This window comes from Microcebus murinus, chromosome 5 (assembly GCF_040939455.1).
Source record: "Microcebus murinus isolate Inina chromosome 5, M.murinus_Inina_mat1.0, whole genome shotgun sequence".
Classification (NCBI taxonomy): Eukaryota; Metazoa; Chordata; class Mammalia; order Primates; family Cheirogaleidae; genus Microcebus; species Microcebus murinus.
The window spans coordinates 100,650,063-100,675,624 of record NC_134108.1 but is presented as its reverse complement, the minus strand read 5'-3'; the positions used below and the strand labels follow the sequence as shown (position 1 = coordinate 100,675,624).

At 53.4% G+C, this 25,562-nt stretch overlaps 1 protein-coding gene across 1 annotated transcript; it reads left to right on the top strand.

Moving 5' to 3' along the window:
- Window positions 1–1,972: 1,972 nt before the first annotated feature.
- CAPN11 (calpain 11) lies at window positions 1,973–25,477 on the top strand. The gene is made up of 22 exons (XM_012743404.3): window positions 1,973–2,062; window positions 8,300–8,553; window positions 8,914–8,983; window positions 10,915–11,033; window positions 16,673–16,806; window positions 16,949–17,117; window positions 18,838–18,921; window positions 19,026–19,111; window positions 19,359–19,433; window positions 19,612–19,772; window positions 20,009–20,184; window positions 22,174–22,185; window positions 22,510–22,721; window positions 23,018–23,057; window positions 23,154–23,219; window positions 23,304–23,361; window positions 23,486–23,550; window positions 23,859–23,927; window positions 24,334–24,412; window positions 24,508–24,624; window positions 25,091–25,149; window positions 25,248–25,477. Exons 1-22 carry the CDS (start codon window positions 2,032–2,034, stop codon window positions 25,272–25,274), a joined length of 2,163 nt encoding a protein of 720 aa, XP_012598858.2. The 5' UTR covers window positions 1,973–2,031; the 3' UTR covers window positions 25,275–25,477.
- The last annotated feature ends 85 nt before the right edge of the window (window positions 25,478–25,562 follow it).

The window sequence follows — 25,562 nt, the reverse complement described above, 5'->3', positions numbered from 1 at the left end:
TCCGAGCAGCCCCCTTTCTTACAGAGAGCCACACACAGCCAGACAGTGGCCTGACCGTGTCAGACTGTGGCTAGTCAAGGAGAATGTTGTGAGTTGACTTGTCCCTCAAAAAGATATGTTGAGGCCGGGCGTGGTGGCTCACGCCTGTAATCCTAGCACTTTGGGAGGCCGAGGCGGGCGGATTGCTCAAGGTCAGGAGTTCGAAACCAGCCTGAGCGAGACCCCGTCTCTACCAAAAATAGAAATAAATTAATTGACCAACTAAAAATATATATACAAAAAATTAGCCAGGCATGGTGGCGCATGCCTGTAGTCCCAGCTACTCGGGAGGCTGAGGCAGTAGGATCGCTGAGCCCCGGAGATTGAGGTTGCTGTGAGCCAGGCTGACTCCACGGCACTCACTCTAGCCTGGGCAACAAAGTGAGACTCTGTCTCAAAAAAAAAAATAATAAATAAATAAATAAATAAATAAAAAATAAAAATAAAAGATATGTTGAAGTCCTAGCCCCCAGTACCTCAAAATGTGACTTTATTTGGAAAATAGGGTCATTACAGATGCAATTCCTTAAACTAAGATGAGGTCATACTGAGACAGGTGGGCCCCTAGTCCCATACTACTAGTAAGAAGAGAAAGAAGGCTGGGTATGGTGGGTCACACCTGTAATCCTAGCACTCCAGGAGACCAAGGCGGGAGGATCGCTTGAGTTCAGGTGTTCGAGACCAGCCTCAGCAAGAGCAAGACCCCAGAGACACTGTCTCTACTAAAAATAGAAAAATTATCTGGGTGTGGTGGTGCATGCCTATAGTCCCGGCTACTCGGGAAGCTGAGGCAAGAGGATTGATTGAGCCCAAGAGTGTGAGCTATATGAGTTATATAGCTCATTGCAGTAAGCTATAATGATGCCACTGCACTCTACCTGAGGAGACAGAAGAGACTCTCTCTCAAAAAAAAATAAAAATAGAAATTAGGCCAGGTGTGGTGTATTCCTAGCACTCACGCCTGTAATCCTAGCACTCTGTGAGGCCAAGGCGGGTGGATTGCTTGAGGTCAGGAGTTCGAAACCAGCCTGAGCAAGAGCCAGACCCCATCTCTACTATAAATAGAAAGAAATTTCCCATGCAGACCTCAGGCTAAAAAAAAAAAAAAAAAAGAAATTAATCGGCCAACAAAATATACATAGAAAAAATTAGCCGGGCATGGTGGCTCCTGCCTGTAGTCCCAGCTACTCGGGAGGCTGAGGCAGGAGGATTGCTTGAGCCCAGGAGTTTGAGGTTGCTGTGAGCTAGGCTGATGTCACGGCACTCACTCTAGCCTGGGCAACAAAGTGAGACTCTGTCTCAAAAAAAAAAAAAAAAAAAATTAGAAATTAGTTGGGCAACTAAAATAACAAAAAATTAGCTGGGTGTGGTGGTGCACTCTTGTAGCTATGGGAGGCTGAGGCAGGAGGATCTCTTGAGCCCAGGAGTTCGAGGTCTCTGTGAGCTAAGCTGACACCACAGGACTCTAGCCTAGGCAAAACAACAGAGGAAGACTCTGTCCAAAAAAATAAATGAATAAAGAGAAGAGAAGGGAACAGAGGAGAGTGCCATGTGAAGACACAGAGACATAGGAAGAACGCCATGCCAGTGGCTTTTGGAAATGAGAAGGCTTTCTGGATGAGAAGGTTAGGTTGGTGTGTCAGGGACAGCCCCTTCCTGGAAGCCTTGGGCTGAAAGAGAGGGACTCGGACCTGCCATGGCCATGGCCGATGGTACAGTGAGGACGGCCAGCCTAGTGGAGGTCGCCCGGGGTGGGAGTGCCGGGTCCTCTGTCTCTGAGGCAGGGGCGACCTGGGCTGGGGGACCGAGACTGGCCTGATGGGAGGAACTGAGTTGCTGGCAGCACCGGTCTGTGGGGGACAGATGGGAAGGGGAGAACGGGAAGGCAGCTGTTAAACGGGCCACTGACCTAGGAATCCCACTGCAATTAGAGAGTTCTGGTGGGGGGGTCTCTCCGCCCCCTCCCCCCAGAACCTTCAACTGTCAGGCTCCATGCTAGCCGCCAGCATGCTGCAATTCCCAGGTGGGTGCCTCGGGGCAATAGCTCACTCCTGCACCCCTGCAGACCAGGGCCTCCCCAAGGAAGGGCTGTGTCTCCATCAGACTGGGTGCCCCTTAAGGATGGGGACTTTGACTCCTCCATCACACTGGGTGCCCCCTAAGGCAGGAGCGGGGCCTCTTCCTCTGACTGTTTGGGAAGGAGCCGGCCGCTGACGGCCAGAGAGGGTGGGAGGCCAGGGCAGGAACCTCCCTCCTTCCCTCCACTGAGGGGCTGGAAGTGGGAGAGGAGCGGACCTGCCCGGCCACTGTCATGGCTGCCTGGGAAAAGGGCTTGCGTGAGGAAGCCCAAGCAGCCATTAGAGAAGAAAACAGGGAACAGAGGAAACCTCGCCCACGCCTAGAAAAGCAGTCCCTCAGTCCAGGCAGGTCAGACCCCAAGAGGGTGGCCGGAGGCCTGGAGGCCGGACTGCAGGAGCTGGGGGAGTGTGGGCTCCCGGGCGGGGCAGGGCTGGGCCCAGCTGAGTTGTTCCTCTGGGGGCTGAGGGGTCAGAGGGCGGCCAGGCTCAGCCAGTAGAAGGGCTCAGCCCGGGGCCTCACCCTCAGCATGGGGCATGGGGAGTTGAGGGGGGAGCTGCAGTTCCCCTATAAGGGGCTGCAGCTTCTAAACCAGCCCCCGCTATTTACCACCCCAGGAAGTAGGCACAGCCAGAGACCCCAAACCAAGTCCTTGCTCCTCGGAAGTTTCCTGGGACAACATCTGAGTTTCCTCCCAGCTCTGGAAATTGAGCTGTCCATAAATCTGCAGGTCCCCGAATAGCAGTGCACTGTATTTTGAAAATCACTAAGACAGCGGATTGTAAGTCCTCTCACCACAAAAAATGTTGAGTATGTGAGGTCATGCAGATGTTAATTAGCTCTAGGAGTCATTCCACAATGTATCCGTATTTCAAAACACCATGTAGTACATGACAAATGTATACAATTTTTGTTAATTAAAGAAAAATAAAATCGATGTAGTTTTAAAAAAATACAGGTGCCCAGACCGATGGGAAAGACAGTATATGCACCGAGACAGAAAGCCTTCTACCCATTCATGCCTTTTAATATTCAGTAGTCCCCCCTTGATCTTCAGTTTCACTTTTTTGTGCCTTTATTCACCCGCAGTCCACTGTGGTCTGAAAAAATATTAAGATATTTTGAAAGAGAGAGAGACTACATTCATATAACTTTTATTACAGTATATTGTTATAATTATTCTTTTTTATTATTAGTTTTGGTTGTAAATCTCTTTCTGTGCCTAACAAGTTCAACTCTATCATGGGTATGTATTTATAAGAAAAGACATAGCCTCTGGGAGGCCAAGGATTGCTCGAGGTCAGGAGTTCAAAACCAGCCTGAGCAAGAGCAAGACCCCATCTCTACTATAAATAGAAAGAAATTAATTGGCCAACTAATACATATATAGAAAAACTTAGCTGGGCATGGTGGCACATGCCTGTAGTCCCAGCTACTCGGGAGGCTGAGGCAGCAGGATGGCTTGAGCCCAAGAGTTTGAGGTTGCTGTGAGCTGACGCCACAGCACTCTAGCCAGGGCAACAGAGTGAGACTCTGTCTAAAAAAAAAAAGAAAAGAAAAGAAAAAGAAAAGACATAGTGTATGTGGGATTACTATCCACGGTTTCAGGCACGCACTGGGGGACTTAGAACCTATTCCACGCAGATAAGGGGGCTGGTGTATTGCTCTGGCCGTCGGCCTGTGCTTCCCGCAGGCACCTTGGTCTGTCTGTCTCAGCTCGCCCATGCCCCTGGACCACGTGACGGGGCTTTGCTGGGTCTCCCTCCCTAAGGAGATCCTCTAGAGTTCTTGATGACATCTGTGGTGTTGCGTGTGGGCGTGTAAGTCTTCCTGCCGTTGGAGCTGAGGCAGGAGCTCGGCCCCTGCACGTGCAGGTTGTAAGCAGTGGGAAGTGAGTGCTTGGGCTGGGTGACGGCCAGGGTGCAGAGGGCTCCAGGTAGACAAGGAAGGCACGATGGAAACTTTATTGCCTTGGCCTGCCCTCGGATGTTCTCTGCACCCCTGGGAGAGCTCCACACCCCAGTGCTGGGGGCAGCCAGGGTAGAGAGGCCTCTTGGGAGTGATCCCATAGTGAAGGGCATGGAGCAGTTCACGTCACTGTGTGGGTGGCCTTAGAGGATCCACTTAACCCAGGTTTGTCAACCTTGGCACTTGACATTTTGGGCCAGAAAATTCTTTGCTGTGAGGGCTGCCCTGTGCATTGTAGGGTGTTTAGCAGCACCCCTGGCCCCTACCTACTAAATGCCGGTGGCTCCCCCAGCCCCAGTTGTGACAACCAAAAATGTCTCTAGACATTGCCGAGTATTCCCTGGGGAGCGAAATGCCCCCTCCCCCATTGAGAGCCTCTGACTTAACCTCTCTGGGGAGGCCCTGGCCTCTACCTAGGCCAGATGGGCATGGTCATTCCTGACCCGCCAGCTTCGCAGGTAAGGATCAGAGGGTAAAACCGAAGTGTTCAGTCCTCACCCCTCCCCCACAGCACTCCTCATCTATGGGGGCTCCACTGTTTGTCCCCCATGGTCCCCGCTCTCGATCTGTTTGGACAAGGAAATAAGCCACTCACTTACCCTCTCCTCCCCACACTGTGCCCCCTACACACATGCACACACTCGTATTCCTTTTCCCATAGCCTGAACAACTGAGGGAGCTTCCTCCAGGTTTTCTGAGAGAATCTGAGGGCTTGGGTTGCAAGAGAGAGGGTTGAGAAACATGGAGAGGAAGGTGCAAGCGAGAGCTCCCAGATTCTGGCTCCACCCACCCTCTTCCCCACTCCCCAACCCGATTCTTCCAGAACCAGGAATTCACAGTGCACCCACCACTGGGGAGGGGGGGATGAGCTCAGAGCAGGGGAAAGGGACAGTTACCCCCACACGCACACCTCCCTGATTATTCCACCCAGCCTGGGGGCCTCATTCCCTGGCACCTGCTGTTCCCTATCTCTGTGGCCCATGGGGCTGAGCCTGGGGAGGGGCCTCGTGGGATCTTCTCCGAGCTCAGGTGGGGGTCTGTCTCCTCAGTTCCCAGCCCAGAATAAATCCTCCATAAAACGTGTCTGAGGTGAACTGGGGTTTGCTCTCAGGAGCTCAAACCTAGCAGCAGAGACAGACAAGCACACAGATGACCCCAGTTGTAGAGCAGTGTCCCTGTTGTCACTAAGTCCTATGAGGGAGGGTGCGTCTGGGGTGCAGAGCAGGGGCTGTGTGATCCTCACAGGAGCTCAGCACATACCCGTTGACCAGCTAGGTCAGTGGGAGACGACAACTAACGTTCTCCAAGTGCCTGCTAAACGCCAGTCTTTTTCACACATGTTGTATTATTTAATCCCCAAACACCCTCCAGTTATTAAATATAAAGTAGCCTCTTTATTTATTTATTTTTCTGAGACAGAGTCTCACTCTGTTGCCCAGGCTAGAGTGAGTGCCGTGGCATCAGCCTAGCTCACAGCAACCCCAAGCTCCTGGGCTCAAGCAATCCTCCTGCCTCAGCCTCCCAAGTAGCTGGGACTACAGGCATGCGCCACCATGCCCGGCTAATTTTTTATATATATATCAGTTGGCCAATTAATTTCTTTCTATTTATAGTAGAGGCCTGCTGGCCTCACTCTTCCCTTTCCAGACAGCTCTACCTCCCCTGTGGCTGCCTCCCAGCTGGGCGGCCAGCAGGATAGGCAACAGCATGCAGCCATCTGCCCACCGAGCATGGGGCCACAACCTATCTGTGGCCCAGTTTCTGCACCTGTAGCAGGGAAGTGGTAACAACAGGCCTACCCGACAGGGTTGTGGTGAGGATTCAGTTGAGCTAATGCAGGTAGAGTGTTTGGAGTGGTGCCAGGCAGGTGGTGAGCCCCCAGACACTGCTAACTACTGTCATTCTCACAAATGCCACGTAAGTGCTAGCTGCTCTTACAGCTGAGGGAAAGAATTCCTAATCTCTTCTCATCATGGGACATGGGCTCTGCGGAAGCAGCAAAGGACAGGATCCTGGGTCCCTCTTCAACCTGATTCCTTTTTTTTTTTTGACAGAGTCTTGCTCTGTTGCCCAGGCTTGAGTGCCGTGGCATCAGCCTAGCTCACAGCAACCTAAAACTCCTGGGTTCAAGTGATCCTTCTGCCTCAGCCTCCCGAGTAGCTGGGACTACAGGCATGTGCCACCATGCCCGGCTAATTTTTTTCTATATATTTTTAGTTGTTCGGCTAATTTCTTTCTATTTTCAGTAGAGATGGGGTCTCGCTCTTGCTCAGGCTGGTCTTGAACTCCTAACCTCAAGCCCCAGGGTGCATGTGCCAGTAGCACAGATGGCGACTCTGTGGCCTCCTCTTGCTCCTCCCTTACTCTCTTCTCCTCTGGCCTCTTTCTCTTCACCCGGGTCTGCTGGTGGGGACGGGGGAGTCAGCTGTGTGTGCGTGGGGGGTGGGGGTGATCCTCAGGAGGGGATGTAAGCAGGGTGCAGTCCCCCTGGGGGCTGAGGTATGGCAGAGCTCCTGGGTCCCCAGGCTACGTGCCTGGCTCAGGGTCTATCAGCCAGCCTGACTTTCACCCGCCCCCGCCCCTGTTGGGACATTCCCTAACTCGCCCACCCACCCCCTGCAGCCCTGCCCCCGCCCTCCTGCCCTCTACACTCCATTGTTCCCACTCTCCCCAAAAGGCAGTCTCTGTTTGGGTGGTCTGGAAGCTATTTTTTTTAACAGCTTCATTGAAATATAATTCACATACAATACAATACACCCATTAAAGTATCAATTTCATAGCGTTTAGTATATACACAGAGTTATGCATCCATCACCACAATCAATTTTTAGATCATCTTAGATCATTCAGATCATACCCTTTAGCCATCAACTTCCAGTTCCCCATCCCCCTGAGCCCTAGGCAATCTACTTTCCATCTCTATCTAGATTTGCCTATTTCAGACAGAGTCTCACTCTGTTGCCTGGGCTAGAGTGCCATGGCATCAGCCTAGCTCACAGCAACCTCAAACTCCTGGGCTCAAGCAATCCTCCTGCCTCAGCCTCCCAAGTAGCTGGGACTACAGGCATGCGCCACCATGCCTGGCTCATTTTTTCTATATATATTAGTTGGCCAATTAATTTCTTTCTATTTATAGTAGAGACGGTTCTCGCTCTTGCTCAGGCTGGTTTCGAACTCCTGACCTCGAACAATCCGCCTGCCTTGGCCTCCCAGAGTGCTAGGATTACAGGCATGAGCCACCACGCCCGGCCTATATCAGACATTTTATATAAGTGTAATCATACAATACCAGGTTCTTTAGGACTGGCGTTTTCAACTTAGCATGTTCGTAAGGTTCATGCATGTTGCAGCATGCGTCACTGCCTCGGTTCTCTGTGTGGTTGGATATCACTCCACTGTTTGTACAGCCCCCGTTTTGTCCATTCTTCAGCTGATGGACATTGGAGGTTTTTCCCATTTTTTTGGCTATTATGAATAATGCTGGCTGGGCGCGGTGGATCATGCCTGTAATCCTAGCACTCTGGGAGGCCGAGGCAGGCTGATTGCTCGAGGTCAGGAGTTCGAAACCAGCCTGAGCAAGACCCAGACTCCGTCTCTACTATAAAGAAATTAATTCACCAACTAATACGTATAGAAAAAATGAGCCAGGCATGGTGGTGCATGCCTGTAGTCCCAGCTACTTGGGAGGCTGAGGCAGCAAGATTGCTTGACTCCAGGAGTTTGAGGTTGCTGTGAGCTAGGCTGATGCCACGGCACTCACTCTAGCCTGGGCAACAAAGTGAGACTCTGTCTCAAAAAAAAAAAAAAAAAGAATAATGCTGCCATGAACATTTGTGCATAAGTTTTTGCATGGGCATATATTTTCATTTCTCTTGGGTATATACCTAGAAGTAAAATTGCTGGGTCACATTTATGTTTAAATGTTTAAGGAGCTGCCAGATATTGCTTCCAAAGTGGCCACACCATGTTCAGTCCCATCAGCAGTGTATGAGGATTCCAATTTCTCCACATCTTGGCCAACACTTGTTATTATCTTTTTGTTATAGCCGTCCTAGTGGATGTGAAGTGGTCTCGATTTCATTGTGGTCCTGATTTTTATTGCCCCTACTAATGATGTTGAGTATTTTTTTATGTGACTACTGGTCATTTGTATATCTTCTTCTGAGAAATACCTATCTGGTGTTTTAATTGGGTTATTTGTCTTTTCATTATTAAGCAGAGTCCACTTTTCCCAGTAAGGGAATGGTGGCTCACATAAACATCACTCGACTCAAGGCTAAGGGTGTGGGCCAACACCACAATGCCCAGAACTACGGCAACCAGAGCTTTGAGGAGCTGCAAGCAGCCTGTCTGAGGAAGGGGGAGCTGTTCGAGGACGCCTTATTCCCTGCCAAACCCAGCTCGCTGGGCTTCAAGGAACTAGGCCCCGACTCCAAGAATGTCCAAAACATCTCCTGGCAGCGGCCCAAGGTGGGCACTGGAAGGCGAGGTGCAGGTGGAGGGGCTGGTAGTGACTCCCAGTCATTTCTGTAATCTCTAATCCCCACCACCCTGTGCTGACCCTGGCACTGGGCCCCACCAGAGGCGGCTGGGTGCAGCAAGCACCGTTCCCAACAGGCTGAAGCCAAACCTCCCAGCTAACCCTGGGGAAGCCACTCACCCACCTTTGCTATCACAAGCCATGGCTATGCCAAGCTGGCCCTGCACCCTCTCCCTCTCCCCGTATCTGTGCCCCTAGAACTTGGGGGTAGGCACCCTTCCCCGGTAAAGGCGGGAGGGAGGCGGGGAGGGGGTGTCCTGGGTCCTGAAACCTTTATTCCTTCCCTGCAGCACATCACAAGCAACCCTGTATTCATCACCGATGGGATCTCTCCGACAGACATCTGTCAGGGGGTGCTTGGTGAGTGGGATGCAGGAAGATGGTCTCTACTGTTGGAGGGGTGAATCTGGGAAGGGGTTAGGGGACAGGGTTGTTTTTTTTTTTTTTTTTTTGAGACAGGGCCTCACTCTGTCACCCAGGCTAGAGCGCAGTGGCGTCTTCATAGCTCACTGCAGCCTCCAACTCCTGGGCTCAAGGAATCCTCCAGGGTATCTTCTGAGGCTGGAAAACAGAGAACCCCCCCCCCGGGTTCAGACAACCCGCTTCTGCACCCTCCCTGCCCCTCCCAAATCTAGATGCCCCCCCCCCGCCCCACTGCAGTCCGGGTCTGGGGGGGAGCTGGAGGGATATATTGGTTATTTGTGGCTACATGATCAATTACTCAAGACTTAGTGGCTTAAGTCACAACACACATTTCTTATCTCACAGTTTCTGTGGGTCAGGAATTTGGAGGCAGCAGAGCCAGGTGGGCCTGGTTCGCGGGGATCTGTCACGAGGCTGCAGAGGAGATGCCAGCTGGGCTGTGGTCGTGGGAGGCTTGGCTGGGGCTGATGCATCTGCTCCCAGATAGCGCACTCACGCGGCAGGAGGCCTCAGTTCCTTGGCATGTTGAGTGCGCACACAACATGCGAGCTGGCCCCCCCAAAGCGAATGGTCCAAGAGAAAGGACAAGGCAGAAGCCATAATGCCTCTTACGACCTAGTCTCAGGAGTTGCACGCCATAACTTCCGCCATATTACATTCGTCAGAAGTGAGCACCGAATCTGGTCCACAGATTCGGTGCTCACTTTTGAGGGGAGGTTGGTCAAGAAATTTGTGGACATATTTTGAAACCACCACAGGTGCTAGAATCAAACAGAGGAGCCACAGGGTCCACTCAGCCCACTCCCCCCAGGCTCCCGTAGACAGCCCTGGGACAGAGCCTCCTGCCTGCGCCTGGTCCTGGTCCTCAGTTTCCTCCAAACCCTTCATTGCCTCTTTAGGGAGAAGGCCAGGGTGGGCTTCCTCCGGGACAGAATTCTGTGGCTGTTCAGGCTGAGAAAATGGCGGGGTGTGGGCAGGGCAGAGGCCAGGAGACCTCACGCCCCAGGGCTCTGCTGAGGCTCACTGGTTGGAGAGGCACAGTGAGGGCAGGGCTATGGGCAGGGAGAAGCTACTGGCTTCTCGCCAGTCACCTTGATGGTGATGGGGACCGGAGCATCCTTACCCTTCCTTTCGCGCCCTCTGCCTCCCCAGGCAGCCAGGAGGCCACTTGGTAATGGCAGCAGTTTCCAGTGCCCTCAGCCTCAGCCTGGCCTGAGGTGACCACCAACCTTCCTCACCCCCCTACCCCCCAGTGAGGGCTGAGATGCCCAGGAGATAGCTGGCAACGATGACTCACGGCACTCTTGCCCCACAGGCCAGGAACACTGCCCCTGTGCCCCCATCAGTGCCCAGCTCCAGGGACCCCGCTGAGGTAGAGACTGAGTCCCGAGTCTCCAATATAATGTGGTGACGTGGTGGAGAGACGTCTGGGACCTTCACGGCCTCACCAGTGTACTCACAGGGGTAGGGGTGGGGGGGTCAGGGAGCAGTGACTGCATTTGTTCAAGGGATGGGAGAGTATCGGCTCTCTCCCACAGAAAGCAGGTTCCAGAGCGGGGAGCAAGACCCTGAGGCCCGAAATACCTGCTCCCCAAACTCCAGAAAACAAAAGCACGTGGCTCTCATTTGTGAATCTCTCCCATAAATGGAAACGTACAGAGACTCACCCGCCCAGAGCCTGTCTCTCCAGCCTCAGCCTTCCCTGTTTGCCTCCTTCCGGAACACTCTTTACAGGGGGCCTAGGGAAGGCGCGTCTCTGCTGGGCGCGGGGATGGGGACAGGGACAGGCTCCTGCTCCTCCGGGGCTTGGATTCTGGGCGCCCCACACAGACGGGGCGCTCAAGGGGCAAAGCCCTGCTGTCTTCCAGGAGACTGCTGGCTGCTGGCTGCCATCGGCTCCCTCACCACGAGCCACAAACTGCTGGGCCGCGTGGTGCCCCGGGGCCAGAGCTTCCGGAAAAACTACGCCGGCATCTTCCATTTCCAGGTGCAGGGCGATTTGACAGCCAGAGTGGCTTTGTGGTGTGTCTGTGTGTGTGTGTCTGTGTGTGTGTGTGGTGTGTCTGTGTGTGTGTGTGGTGTGTCTGTGTGTTGTCTGTGGTGTGTCTGTGTGTCTGCACATCATCTGTGGTGTGTCTGTGTGTGTGTGGTGTGTCTGTGTGTTGTCTGTGGTGTGTCTGTGTGTGTGTGTGGTGTGTCTGTGTGTCCTCTGTGGTGTGTCTGTGTGTGTCTGTGGTGTGTCTGTGTGTGTGCGTGGTGTGTGTGGTGTGTCTGTGTGTGTCTGTGGTGTGTCTGTGTGTGTGCGTGGTGTGTCTGTGTGTCGTGTGTGGTGTGTCTGCGTGTGTGTGGTGTGTCTGTGGTGTGTCTGTGGTGTGTCTGTGTGTTGTCTGTGGTGTGTCTGTGTGTGTCTGTGTGTTGTCTGTGGTGTGTCTGTGTGTGTGTGGTGTGTCTGTGTGTGTGTGTGTGGTGTGTCTGTGTGTGTGTGTGGTGTGTCTGTGTGTCGTGTGTGGTGTGTCTGTGTGTGTGTGGTGTGTCTGTGTGTCGTGTGTGGTGTGTCTGTGTGTGTGTGGTGTGTCTGTGTGTTGTCTGTGGTGTGTCTGTGTGTGTGTGTGGTGTGTCTGTGTGTGTGTGTGGTGTGTCTGTGTGTCGTGTGTGGTGTGTCTGTGTGTTGTCTGTGGTGTGTCTGTGTGTGTGTGTGGTGTGTCTGTGTGTGTGTGTGGTGTGTCTTGTGTCGTGTGTGGTGTGTCTGTGTGTTGTCTGTGGTGTGTCTGTGTGTGTGTGTGGTGTGTCTGTGTGTGTGTGGTGTGTCTGTGTGTGTGGTGTGTCTGTGTGTGTGTGTGGTGTGTCTGTGTGTTGTCTGTGGTGTGTCTGTGTGTGTCTGTGGTGTGTCTGTGTGTGTGTGGTGTGTCTGTGTGTGTGTGTGTGGTGTGTCTGTGTGTGTGTGTGGTGTGTCTGTGTGTCGTGTGTGGTGTGTCTGTGTGTGTGTGGTGTGTCTGTGTGTCGTGTGTGGTGTGTCTGTGTGTGTGTGGTGTGTCTGTGTGTCGTGTGTGGTGTGTCTGTGTGTCGTGTGTGGTGTGTCTGTGTGTTGTCTGTGGTGTGTCTGTGTGTGTGTGTGGTGTGTCTGTGTGTGTGTGGTGTGTCTGTGTGTGTGGTGTGTCTGTGTGTGTGTGTGGTGTGTCTGTGTGTTGTCTGTGGTGTGTCTGTGTGTGTCTGTGGTGTGTCTGTGTGTGTGTGGTGTGTCTGTGTGTGTGTGTGTGGTGTGTCTGTGTGTGTGTGTGGTGTGTCTGTGTGTCGTGTGTGGTGTGTCTGTGTGTGTGTGGTGTGTCTGTGTGTCGTGTGTGGTGTGTCTGTGTGTGTGTGGTGTGTCTGTGTGTCGTGTGTGGTGTGTCTGTGTGTTGTCTGTGGTGTGTCTGTGTGTGTGTGTGGTGTGTCTGTGTGTGTGTGTGGTGTGTCTTGTGTCGTGTGTGGTGTGTCTGTGTGTTGTCTGTGGTGTGTCTGTGTGTGTGTGTGGTGTGTCTGTGTGTGTGTGGTGTGTCTGTGTGTGTGGTGTGTCTGTGTGTGTGTGTGGTGTGTCTGTGTGTTGTCTGTGGTGTGTCTGTGTGTGTCTGTGGTGTGTCTGTGTGTGTGTGGTGTGTCTGTGTGTGTGTGTGTGGTGTGTCTGTGTGTGTGTGTGGTGTGTCTGTGTGTCGTGTGTGGTGTGTCTGTGTGTGTGTGGTGTGTCTGTGTGTCGTGTGTGGTGTGTCTGTGTGTGTGTGGTGTGTCTGTGTGTCGTGTGTGGTGTGTCTGTGTGTCGTGTGTGGTGTGTCTGTGTGTTGTCTGTGGTGTGTCTGTGTGTGTGTGTGGTGTGTCTGTGTGTGTGTGGTGTGTCTGTGTGTGTGGTGTGTCTGTGTGTGTGTGTGGTGTGTCTGTGTGTTGTCTGTGGTGTGTCTGTGTGTGTCTGTGGTGTGTCTGTGTGTGTGTGGTGTGTCTGTGTGTGTGTGTGTGGTGTGTCTGTGTGTGTGTGTGGTGTGTCTGTGTGTCGTGTGTGGTGTGTCTGTGTGTGTGTGGTGTGTCTGTGTGTCGTGTGTGGTGTGTCTGTGTGTGTGTGGTGTGTCTGTGTGTCGTGTGTGGTGTGTCTGTGTGTGTGTGTGGTGTGTCTGTGTGTGTGTGGTGTGTCTGTGTGTGTGTGTGGTGTGTCTGTGTGTGTGGTGTGTCTGTGTGTCGTGTGTGGTGTGTCTGTGTGTTGTCTGTGGTGTGTCTGTGTGTGTGTGGTGTGTCTGTGTGTGTGTGTGGTGTGTCTGTGTGTGTGTGTGGTGTGTCTGTGTGTGTGGTGTGTCTGTGTGTCGTGTGTGGTGTGTCTGTGTGTTGTCTCTGGTGTGTCTGTGTGTGTGTGGTGTGTCTGTGTGTGTGTGTGGTGTGTCTGTGTGTTGTCTGTGGTGTGTCTGTGTGTGTCTGTGGTGTGTCTGTGTGTCGTCTGTGGTGTGTCTGTGTGTGTGTGTGGTGTGTCTGTGTGTCGTGTGTGGTGTGTCTGTGTGTGTGTGGTGTGTCTGTGTGTTGTCTGTGGTGTGTCTGTGTGTGTGTGTGGTGTGTCTGTGTGTGTGTGTGGTGTGTCTGTGTGTGTGGTGTGTCTGTGTGTCGTGTGTGGTGTGTCTGTGTGTTGTCTGTGGTGTGTCTGTGTGTGTGTGTGGTGTGTCTGTGTGTTGTCTGTGGTGTGTCTGTGTGTGTGTGTGGTGTGTCTGTGTGTGTGTGTGGTGTGTCTGTGTGTGTGGTGTGTCTGTGTGTCGTGTGTGGTGTGTCTGTGTGTTGTCTGTGGTGTGTCTGTGTGTGTGTGTGGTGTGTCTGTGTGTGTGTGGTGTGTCTGTGTGTGTGTGTGGTGTGTCTGTGTGTGTGTGTGGTGTGTCTGTGTGTCGTGTGTGGTGTGTCTGTGTGTTGTCTGTGGTGTGTCTGTGTGTGTGTGTGGTGTGTCTGTGTGTGTGTGGTGTGTCTGTGTGTGTGGTGTGTCTGTGTGTTGTCTGTGGTGTGTCTGTGTGTGTGTGGTGTGTCTGTGGTGTGTCTGTGTGTGTCTGTGGTGTGTCTGTGTGTGTGTGGTGTGTCTGTGTGTCATCTGTGGTGTGTGTGTGTGTGTGTGTGGTGTGTCTGTGTGTTGTCTGTGGTGTGTCTGTGTGTGTCTGTGGTGTGTGCGTGGTGTGTCTGTGTGTTGTCTGTGGTGTTTCTGTGTGTCTGCGCATCATCTGTGGTGTGTCTGTGTGTGTGTGGTGTGTCTGTGTGTGTGTGGTGTGTCTGTGTGTCATCTGTGGTGTGTGTGTGTGTGTGTGTGTGGTGTGTCTGTGTGTTGTCTGTGGTGTGTCTGTGTGTGTCTGTGGTGTGTGCGTGGTGTGTCTGTGTGTTGTCTGTGGTGTTTCTGTGTGTCTGCGCATCATCTGTGGTGTGTCTGTGTGTGTGTGGTGTGTCTGTGTGTGTGTGGTGTGTCTGTGTGTTGTCTGTGGTGTGTCTGTGTGTGTGTGGTGTGTCTGTGTGTCATCTGTGGTGTGTCTGTGTGTGTGTGGTGTGTCTGTGTGTTGTCTGTGGTGTGTCTGTGTGTCTGCGCATCATCTGTGGTGTGTCTGTGTGTGTGTGGTGTGTCTGTGTGTCATCTGTGGTGTGTTTTTGTGTGTGTGTGGTGTGTCTGTGTGTGTGTGTGGTGTGTCTGTGTGTCGTGTGTGGTGTGTCTGTGTGTGTGGTGTGTCTGTGTGTCGTGTGTGGTGTGTCTGTGTGTCGTGTGTGGTGTGTCTGTGTGTGTGTGTGGTGTGTCTGTGTGTCGTGTGTGGTGTGTCTGTGTGTGTGTGTGGTGTGTCTGTGTGTCGTGTGTGGTGTGTCTGTGTGTCGTCTGTGGTGTGTCTGTGTGTCATCTGTGGTGTGTCTGTGTGTCGTGTGTGGTGTGTCTGTGTGTCGTCTGTGGTGTGTCTGTGTGTCATCTGTGGTGTGTCTGTGTGTCTGTGTGTGTGTGTGTGGTGTGTCTGTGTGTCGTGTGTGGTGTGTCTGTGTGTGTGTGTGGTGTGTCTGTGTGTCGTGTGTGGTGTGTCTGTGTGTGTGTGTGGTGTGTCTGTGTGTTGTCTGTGGTGTGTCTGTGTGTGTGTGTGGTGTGTCTGTGTGTCGTGTGTGGTGTGTCTGTGTGTGTGTGTGGTGTGTCTGTGTGTGTGTGTGGTGTGTCTGTGTGTCGTGTGTGGTGTGTCTGTGTGTTGTCTGTGGTGTGTCTGTGTGTGTGTGTGGTGTGTCTGTGTGTCGTGTGTGGTGTGTCTGTGTGTGTGTGTGGTGTGTCTGTGTGTCGTGTGTGGTGTGTCTGTGTGTGTGTGTGGTGTTTCTGTGTGTTGTCTGTGGTGTGTCTGTGTGTGTGTGTGGTGTGTCTGTGTGTCGTGTGTGGTGTGTCTGTGTGTGTGTGTGTGGTGTGTCTGTGTGTGTGTGTGGTGTGTCTGTGTGTCGTGTGTGGTGTGTCTGTGTGTGTGTGTGGTGTGTCTGTGTGTTGTCTGTGGTGTGTCTGTGTGTGTGTGTGGTGTGTCTGTGTGTCGTGTGTGGTGTGTCTGTGTGTTGTCTGTGGTGTGTCTGTGTGTGTGTGTGGTGTGTCTGTGTGTGTGTGTGGTGTGTCTGTGTGTCGTGTGTGGTGTGTCTGTGTGTGTGTGTGGTGTGTCTGTGTGTGTGTGTGGTGTGTCTGTGTGTCGTGTGTGGTGTGTCTGTGTGTTGTCTGTGGTGTGTCTGTGTGTGTGTGAGAGAGAGAAAATGCATTTGTGCTTTGAAGTGTACCTTTTTCCCTTTTGAAAAACAATATTTATTGGGGTGGTTTTTTGCATAATTATTCAAGAAATATCTGTTCACAAAAGAAACCATGTAAGCCAATTATTTTAAGCCCCAAAAGAAAACAATTGTTATCAGTTTGGGACCCTCCTTCTCCCTTTTCCTTCTCTCCTGATTAATTATGTATGTGTGTGTGTGTATGTGTGTGTGTGTGTGACATTGGTAGTCTCTGTCACACAAATTCTGTTACCTGCCCCTTTCATTTAGCAACATGTGGACAAATTCTCCATGGCATAAAATATTTCTGAGAATCATAAGAGTTTTTTGGTTGTTTTTTTTTTGAGACCGAGTCTCACTTTGTTGCCCAGGCTAGAGTGAGTGCCATGGCATCAGCCTAGCTCACAGCAACCTCAAACTCCTGGGCTCAAGGGATCCTCCTGGCTCAGCCTCCCACGTAGCTGGGACTACAGCCACCATGCCCGGCCCTTAAGAGTTTTTAAGACCTCAGAGATCCTAACATCCAGCTCTTTTTTCAGAGGAGGGCCTGTGGTCAAGAGGTGGCTGGGGTTCACCCGCAGGCCGTGGCAGAACCTGGAGAGGAGGCTGGAATCGGGGTTCAGGCTTTTCGCTGCCTTCCCCTCACCAGTCAACCACTCTGGGCAGTGGGACCACTGGCACTGGCGTGTCACCAAGCCTGGCCACCAGGAGGCGCTTGAACAACAAGGTTTCCATGCAAGGCGTGTGTGTGTGTGTGTGTGTGTGTGTGTGTGTGTGTGTGTGTGTGTGTGTGTATGCATGTGCGTGTGCGTGCACGTGTGTGCTGGGGACCCTGGGGTAGCAGATGCCCCTGCCCCGCTGAGGCACCCTTGCCGCCCACAGCTCTGGCAGTTCGGGCAGTGGGTGGACGTGGTGGTGGATGACCGGCTGCCCACGAAGAATGGCAAGCTGGTGTTCCTGCACTCACGTGAGAACTCTGAGTTCTGGGCGGCCCTGCTGGAGAAAGCCTACGCCAAGTGAGTGCTGGGAGCCGGGGACAGCTGGTGTCAGGGGAAGAGGCGGGTGGGGGGAGGGGCGGGACACATCTTCACCACACCCTCTGCTGTCCAAGCTGTCACCTCATCCCAAGCCCAAACGATGCCCCCTCTGTGCCCACAGGCTGAGTGGGTCCTATGAAGCGCTGTCAGGGGGCAGCACGATGGAGGGCTTTGAGGACTTCACAGGGGGCGTGGCCCAGAACTTCCAGCTCCAGAGGCCCCCTAAGAACCTACTGAGGATCCTTAGAAAGGCCATGGATCGATCCTCCCTCATGGGCTGCTGCATCGAAGTAAGCCAAGTGTGCTCCTGCCTCAGGGCCTTTGCACCTGCTGTTGCTTTCACCCAGGAGGCTCTTTCCCCACTTACCTGCCTGGCTAGCTCCTCCTTCACATTTCAGCTCAACTCTGCCTTCCTCGGACTAGCCTTCCCTGCCTCCCAGTCTAAAGTAGCCCTCCCCACCCTGTTTACTTTCTACTTGGTTTTGACTTTCTCCCCGACATTTATCATGATCTGAAATTATATTGCTATTTTTTCTCTTAAAAGAGGGCTGGGGGGAGGAGGGAGGGAGGAGCCACCTCGCCTATCTATGTGTCCATTCATAGCCCATCTTCTCCGGACGGCACTCACACTCCACGGGGGCAGTGGCCTTGTTTGGCTTATTCACTGCGGGGCCTTGGGACTTAGGAAGGGGCTTAGCATCCAACGGGCACCCAACAAACATTTGTTCGCATAAATAAACGAGCCTACGGTGCTGCCCTATGTCCCAGCGATTCCATTCTTGGGCATTTACCCAGAGAAATGAAGACTTGTGTCCCCAAGAAGCCCGTACGTAAATGTTTATGGCAACTTTATTCACAATAGCCAAAAATGGGCAACAACCTAACGTCCTTCAACAAGTAAGTGGTTAAACAAACTGTGGTGGCTGTACACACGGACTGAGCTATGCTATGTGCAGAAAACTAGGACAGCTCTCAAGGGAATTCTGCTGAATGATGAAGAAAGCCAACCCCAAAAGGTTACACACTGCATGATTCAATTTATGTGACATTCTTAAAATGACAAAATAATAGAGATGGAGAATAGATCAGTGGTCGTCAGGAGGCAGGGCAGGGGCGGGGTAGGGAGAAGAGGTGGGTGTGGCGGTACACAGGGCAACATGAGGAGGGATGCTTTGGTGATAGAAATGTTCTCTGCCCTGACTGTGTTGGTGGCCATGCGAGATTACACATGCGACGAAATTGCATAGAACACGCACAAATGAGCACTACCGTATTTCCCCGAAAATAAGACAGGGTCTTATATTTATTTTTCCTCAAGAAGACACCCTAGGGCTTATTTTCAGGGGATGTGTTATTTTTTTCAAGTATGGTACAACAATCTACGTTTATTCAAATATAGTTAAGTCGTCTTCCTCTGGAACATCATCATAACTCTCCAAACCCCGAATTCCATCCTGAATTTCTTGCGACTCTATTTCCTTTAGAACCATCGGCTCCAATCTCTCATGTCGAGCAATAGAGCTCTCATGGGGCAGATGAGAAGGGCTGCTCGTCTTCTTTACCACTCAGCGACGAAATGCATGGGTTGTGCAGATAGGCTGCGTAGCCACGCCCATCGCTAGGTCTTATTTTCGGGGTAGGGCTTCTATTGCGCAAATGCTTAGAAATCCTTCTAGGGCTTATTTTATGGGTAGGTATTCTTTTCGGGGAAACACGGCAATAAAACGAGGGAAATGCTACTAGTAAAACTATTCACAGCAGCACCAGGGCAGTCTGTATAAAGTTGAGGGGTTATATCAATAGCAACATCCTGGTTTTGATATCCTACTGTAGTTTTGCCAGATGGTACTGCTGGGAGAAACTTGGCACCACTGCGTGTGGACCTCCAATTATTTCAAAATAACGGTAATAGTTTTTTAAAAGATGAAGCTGGAGAGTTCTCACCTTTCTTCAGGCGCCCCTGTCCCTCTGACCAGAGCCTGAATGTCCGCCCTTCCCCCTGTTCTGCAGGTCACTAGCAATAGTCAGTTGGAGTCAATGACCGAGAATATGCTGGTGAGAGGACATGCTTACTCAGTGACTGGGCTTCAAGATGTGAGTCCTGGCAGCCATGCCCTGCCCTCAGGGCCACCAGAGGGGAGAGGACTTCCCCCGACACTGTGCCCACTGTGCCCTGACCTGTAACCCACCCCACCCAGGTCCAATACAGAGGCAGGATGGAAACACTGATTCGGGTCCGGAATCCCTGGGGCCGGATTGAATGGAACGGAGCCTGGAGTGACAAGTAGGTGCACCTGACCCAGGTGAGGGGCGGGCTGAGGACACAGTGGACACCTGGAGCAAGGCAGTGCCACGGAGGGATGGATGGCGTCCCGTCTGTGAGGATGACCTGCGCGCCAGGGCGAGCCTTCCCTCTAGAGTCTTCACCTAGCTCGGGACGCCAGTGGGCAGGCATGCTGGAGTCCCGCGGGGAGGAAGGAGGTGCCCCCGGCCCCCCACCCCTCTCCTTCCATGGCCTGTCTCTGCTCCAGCTCCAGCGAGTGGGAAGAGGTGGCCCCAGAGGTCGTGACAAAGCTGCTGCACAGGAAGGAGGACGGGGACTTCTGGTCAGTGCGGCTGGCTTGCTACTCCACCCCACAACCCGTCCTTCCTCTCCCTTGCCGCCCTCCCCACTGCACCTGCCTCAGAGAGCAGGTTCCTTTCAAAGGGGAGGGGGTGCGGGGGGGCGGTTAGGGGCAGGGCCTGCCTGCAGGTGCGAGTGTGCTCCACCCACCCCCGCCCCAGGATGTCCTACCAGGATTTCCTGAGCAACTTCACGCTCCTGGAGGTCTGCAACCTCACTCCTGACGCGCTGTCCGGGGTCTGCAAGAGCTATTGGCACACCACGTTCTACGAGGGCAACTGGCGTAGGGGCAGCACCGCGGGGGGCTGCAGGAACCACCCGAGTGGGTGAGGGGGTTCAGAGGGCCGGGGGTGAAGGAGGGACCCCAGACTCACTATGAAACCAGGCGTGGGGCACAAGGTCACAGGGGGCAGGGTCCATGAGGTCAGGGATCAGTTAGATCCCACTACCCTGTGCTGGGGGGGGTGTCGTGGGGGAGGCCTGTGGCTGGGGAGGCCGGGTCCACCCATGGTCAAGGACTATCCCCAGTGTCACCGTCCTGACCTGCTTCCTCCACAGACACATTCTGGACCAACCCCCAGTTTAAGATCTTTCTCCCCGAGGAGGATGACCCGGAGGATGACTCAGACAATGACGTAGTCTGCACTTGCCTGGTGGCCCTGATGCAGAAGAACTGGCGGCATGCACGGGAAGAGGGGGCCCAGCTGCAGACCATTGGCTTTGTCATCTTCTCGGTGGGCGCCTGGCTCCCCCAGCCACTCTCTCTCCCTCATCTGGCCTCAACCCTTTTAGGACCCTTCCTCCCCAGGGTCCCTGCCTGCCTGAGAGTGGGACGTGCCCCAGCAGGCTCCACAGCCCTGACTCTTGAGTGGTGCTTTGTGACTCTCTTCTTCTTGGAACAGGGTCTCATCATAGCTCAAGCTCCTGGGCTCAAGTGATGCTCTTGCCTTATCCTCCTGAGTAGCTGGGACTCCAGGCATGTGTCATGCCTGGCTAATTTATTTTGTTGTTGTTGTTGTTGTTTTTGCATTGAGTATTCCGTTGCTATAAAATTTTTAAATTTTTGGTAGAGATGAGTCTCACTATTTTGCTCAGGCTGGTCTTGAACTCCTGGCCTCAAGCAATCCTCCCGCCTCAGCCTCCCAAAGTGCTAGGATTTAGAGGCATGAGCCACAGCTCCCAGCCACTTTGTGCTTTTTCTTTTTCTTTTTCTTTTCTTTTTTTTTTTTGAGACAGACTCTCGCTCTGTTGCCCAGGCTAGAGTGCTGTGGCGTCAGCCTAGCTCACAGCAACCTCGAACTCCTGGGCTCAAGCGATTCTCCTGCCTCAGCCTCCTGAGTAGCTGGGACTACAGGCATGTGCCACCATGCCCAGCTAATTTCTTTCTATTTTTGGTAGAGACGGGGTCTCGATCTCGCTCAGGCTGGTCTCCAACTCTTGAGCTCAAAGGATCTGCCCGCCTCAGCCTACAAGAGTGCTAGGATTACAGGCGTGAGCCACTATGCCCGGCCACTTTGTGTTTTTTGAAGCAGGGTCAGCAGTTTTCTTTTCACAGACTTTTTTTCATCTACAACACTTAGCTGGCACATTCTTTGTGGCAGACATTGTCCCAAAGACCTTAAGAACACCTCTGAGGATGAGGAAGGAGCCTGGGGGCCAGAGAGGTGAGGTCACTTGCCCAGGCTCACACATCCAAGGGTCAGGGGCAGAGCCTGTGTCCTGATTCCCAGGCACTCCGAGACTCCTCCACAGACCCCAGAAAATGTCCCCCCAGCTGCCCCACCAGCAGCACTCACTCCAAGTCCAGGGGCAAAAAGAGATCCCTGACAGGCATTTCCTATACCAAACTATGCTTTGCAAAATTCTAGAAATGGCCATTTGTTCATTCACCTACATTCACTTACATAAACAAGTATCTATGGAGTACTACTATATATGCCAGGCCTCTGTCCAGTCTCCAAGAGTTCAATAGTGAACAAAAACAAATGCAAGCCTTGCCTTCTTCCTAGGCCACTAGGCCACCAGGCCTAGGAGTGACATGCCTCAAGACAACATTCTCAAAGTTAAGCAAGTCAGGAAAGACTCCATCGAGCCTGAGCTCTGCAGTGCACATAAGCATATGGAAGACACTGACAAACCAACCCTGCAGTAGAGCAACCTATTTAGCTTGGTTTAACTTACCTTTTTACAAACTTACTTGTCCTCAATCCTCAACTTCAACAATCCCCTACTGACTCCCTGCAGCATCTTAGCGTTCCCTGAAAAAGTATTCTGGAAAACGCTCTCCTAGATTTCCATCCCAGCTCTTTTGTTTTTTAGTAGTGCGAGGTTGGCCAAATCTCCTCACCTCTTTGGGATCCTGTTTCCTCTCCTTGGAGTGATAAAAATCTACCCCTTTATGTAAATTGTACTGAACTATCCAGAGGTGAGGGATCCTTTTGTTTTTTTTTTTGGTAGAGGCAGGGTCTTGCCATGTTGCCCAGGCTAGTTTCAAGTGATCCTCCTGCCTTGGCCTTCCAAAGTGCTGGGTTTACAGACATGAGCCACCATGCCCGGCCTGAGGGATTCTTAATGCCAGAGCCCACGCCTCACCACATCACCGGCGTCCCAGTGCCCTTAACACCCCCCACACACACACACCATGCACACCCCACCTGGCTTCCAAAGACCTGATCCCCTTCTCCACCCTGGGGATCTGACCCTCCTCCCTCTTTCCTTCCCAGGTCCCAAAGGAGGTATGGAAGATGAGGACGTGGAGCTTGCTCCTGGGCAGGCACCCTCCCCACCCCTGGTTGCATGTGGATTGGCAAGGAAGGGGTGGGATCTGGTGAAGGGCTCTGGGGAACATGGCTTAGGATTCCAGCCCCTCAGGCTCCTGGTGGGGGTCGGGAAAGGAAGAGACCATATTGGGGTTGCCTACCACTTGGGTGGGGTTCAGGCCAGGCCAGTTGGCGGACATACCTACTTCCAAACCTGCCCAAGCAGGCCGTTCACCTTGGGGGACCCTCTCTCCCTGACCACTCGTGCCAGCCCTGTACCCACCTCCAGGGCACATGTAGTTTCAGACCATCCAGGATATCCACTTGAAGAAGGACTTCTTCAAGAAATATCAGGAACACGGCTTTTCGGAGACCTTTGCCAACTCGCGGGAGGTGAGCAACCAACTCCGGCTCCCTCCGGGGGAGTATATCATCATTCCCTCCACCTTCGAGCCACACAAGGATGCCGACTTTCTGCTTCGGGTCTTCACAGAGAAGCACAGCGAGACCTGGTAAGGGGCCACCCCTCACTGCGCCAAGGCCCCTAGGCCAAGAGCTGCAGGAAGTCAAGCTCAGGGAGCTGTCTTCTGGCCCTGCCCAACTTCCTCCATGTTTTACAGTCAGGGAAACTGAGGCATGAGGAGGCGAGATCCCAGTTAGTAGCAGAACCAGAACTAGAACTAGCACCCAGATTCCACGTAGCTGTTCTATGTTGCTTCAGATACATGAAGCTCCCCCGGACCACCCCACTGAAACCCCTGTCTCCCTGACCCCTGGTAACCCCGAGCCTTCAATCACTTTTGCCCAGGGAACTGGACGAAGTCAACTATGCTCAGCTGCTCCAAGAGGTGAGGGGAGGCCATGGGGTTGGGGGTTGGAGGGAAGCATCGGGGGGTGTGAAGGAACCTTCTGGACTGGGTCCCTCCCCACTCCCTTCCCCCCAGGAGAAAGCCTCTGAGAGAGAAATCGAACCGGACTTCCTAAACTTGTTTAAGATAGTGGCAGGAGAGGTGAGCGGGCCACGGCTGAGGGCTGACGGGAGGCAGACGAGGGGCTGAAGGGGCCAGAGCGGGGCTCACGGTCCCCCTCCCTAGGGCATGGAGATAGGCATGTTTCAGCTGCAGAAGCTGCTCAACAAGATGGCCAACAAACGTGAGTCTTCCGCGCCCACCACCGCAGCGCCCCCACGCTGCGCCCATCATGACCACCCCCTGTGTCCCCCACTGTGTACCCCGTTCACTCCGTCTCTTGCTTCTACCCCTTCCCTTCCTCACAGTCAAAAGCCTCAAGAGCAAGGGCTTTGGTGTGGACGCTTGCCGCTGCATGGTCAACCTCATGGATGTATCTTCCTGTCCCGTGGGCAGTCCTGCCCAGGGCCCTCCCGCCCCTGCCCCCTGACCCGCAGCCCCCCCAGAGGTGGCCACCCCTGCACCGCCATGCCCTCTTCCTGGTAGGGATCAGGCTCCGGGGTGGCAGAAGAGTCCAATTCTCCTGGTTGCTCCTGTATGGGAACCCCAGGTCTTGGGCTTCCTCGGTGAGCCCCTGCCTTCCTCCACCTGCAAGCCACACAGAGATGCCGACTGCCTGCTTCCTGTCCCCCAGGACACCCTCTCCATTCCCTTCTCTGCTTTCCTTGACCACTCCCCCAGAAAGACGGCTCTGGCAAGCTGGGGCTTTCAGAGTTCCAGGTCCTGTGGAAAAAAATCAAGAAATGGACGGTAAAGGGCACTGCAGGGGCAGCCTACGGGGGTGAGAAAAGGAGGGCCTCGAGAGGGATGGGACTAGTAGGGGGACAGCTAGAACCAAAGGCCCAACCACACACACACATAGGAAAAGGGTCTGTTGGGGTGCTGGTATATTAGCTAGTCAAAATATTTAATAACCAGCATAGCCCAGATAGCAGCTGCCATAAGGACGCAGGCAGAGAGCACTGGGCAGGGTGCCAGAGGCCTCCTGCTGTGCCCGGACTCAATCCTTCAGTCGCCTGATGATAGGACCATTGGGAACCCCAGGGGCGGGGGTGGGGTCTTGTGCAGCTGTCGTGAGCCAACGGTCCTGAAGTATTTCATTATTTCAACCACCATGCCATGCACATGGCCCTACCGCCTCTGTCTGTCTATTCAGGACATCTTCCGAGAGTGTGACGAGGACCACTCAGGCACCTTGAACTCTTATGAGATGCGCTTGGCTATTGAGAAAGCAGGTGGCCAGGGTTCACGAGAGGGCTTTGGGGCAGGGAAGAGGGTGGCAGCAACCAGAGGCCTGGGCTTTCCCCCTCTGCACTTCTCTCTCTCCCAGGCATCAAGGTGAACAACAAGGTAATGCAGGTACTAGTGGCCAGGTATGCGGACGATGACATGATCATAGAGTTTGACAGCTTCCTCAGCTGTTTCCTGAGGCTAAAGGCCATGTTCAGTGAGTTAGGCACCTGCCCACTCCCCAGCCTAAGCCGGGGCCCTCTCCCATATACCCAGCCTGAGGAGCTGCTCCCGAACTGCTCCCCGCTTCCACAGGGCGTAGGTGAACTGGGTTCAAATCCCAGCCCCGCCACTTGCTGGTGCTTGCTGGACTTGAGCCGTGACTGTCTCTCTGTGCCTCCACCCCACCGCTGTAGAATGCGGATAATAACAGTACTGCCCTCATAGGATTGAGGTGCAGATTCAACGACTAGTCCATGGAAAGCGCTCAGAGCTGAGGCCGGCTCGCAGCACGGCTATGGGAGTTGTAATGAATTCCTTGCTGGGCTAGAGGATTTATCTGGGGAGCAACAAGGAACAGCTTCTTTGGCCCTTTCTGACATCCTACGTAGTTGGGAATGGGTCTTTCAGACCATTGGCTCAGCTCTCATCCTCTCTCCTCTTCTTCCTCCTCCCTAAAACAGCATTCTTTCTAACCCAGGACCCCAACAATACTGGCCATATTTGCTTGAACCTGGAACAGGTACGAGGGGATGGGTGGGAAGGCATCTCCGCTCTCCCTGGCCACCCCGCCGCACCCCACCCTTCCCATCCCCTGATCTGCTTCCTCTCTCTGGACAGTGGCTGGAGATCACCATGTGGGGGTAGAGGCGCTGTGGGGGCCCCCTGCCACCACCAGGAGCAGGGGTTCTGGCCAAGGAGGGTCTCAGGCCTCTGCGGATGGAATGGGCCCCACGTGGCAGTGCTGGGCCCCAGCTGCTGTGTCTACTGCAGCAGTGGGACCTCCGTGCCCGCCCTCCCAGCTCAGAGGGCTTCTCTTTTGCCCCAGCCAGACTTCTGGCGGCTGCATTTCCCCCCACCTTCTCTTCCTCTTTCTGAGTGTATTTTACTGAAGTGTAAGTTTCGCTTCCCCAGTGTCCCTGTGGCTGGGGAGGC

What these genes read in the sequence shown, in the direction of transcription:
- CAPN11 (XM_012743404.3), top strand. Translation starts at nt 2,032, where the DNA reads ATGCTAGCCGCCAGCATGCTGCAATTCCCAG. An exon ending in CAACAAGATGGCCAACAAAC is followed by an intron (nt 23,362 to 23,485) that starts GTGAGTCTTCCG and finishes CCTTCCTCACAG; the next exon opens with TCAAAAGCCTCAAGAGCAAG. An exon ending in AAAAAATCAAGAAATGGACG is followed by an intron (nt 23,928 to 24,333) that starts GTAAAGGGCACT and finishes CTGTCTATTCAG; the next exon opens with GACATCTTCCGAGAGTGTGA.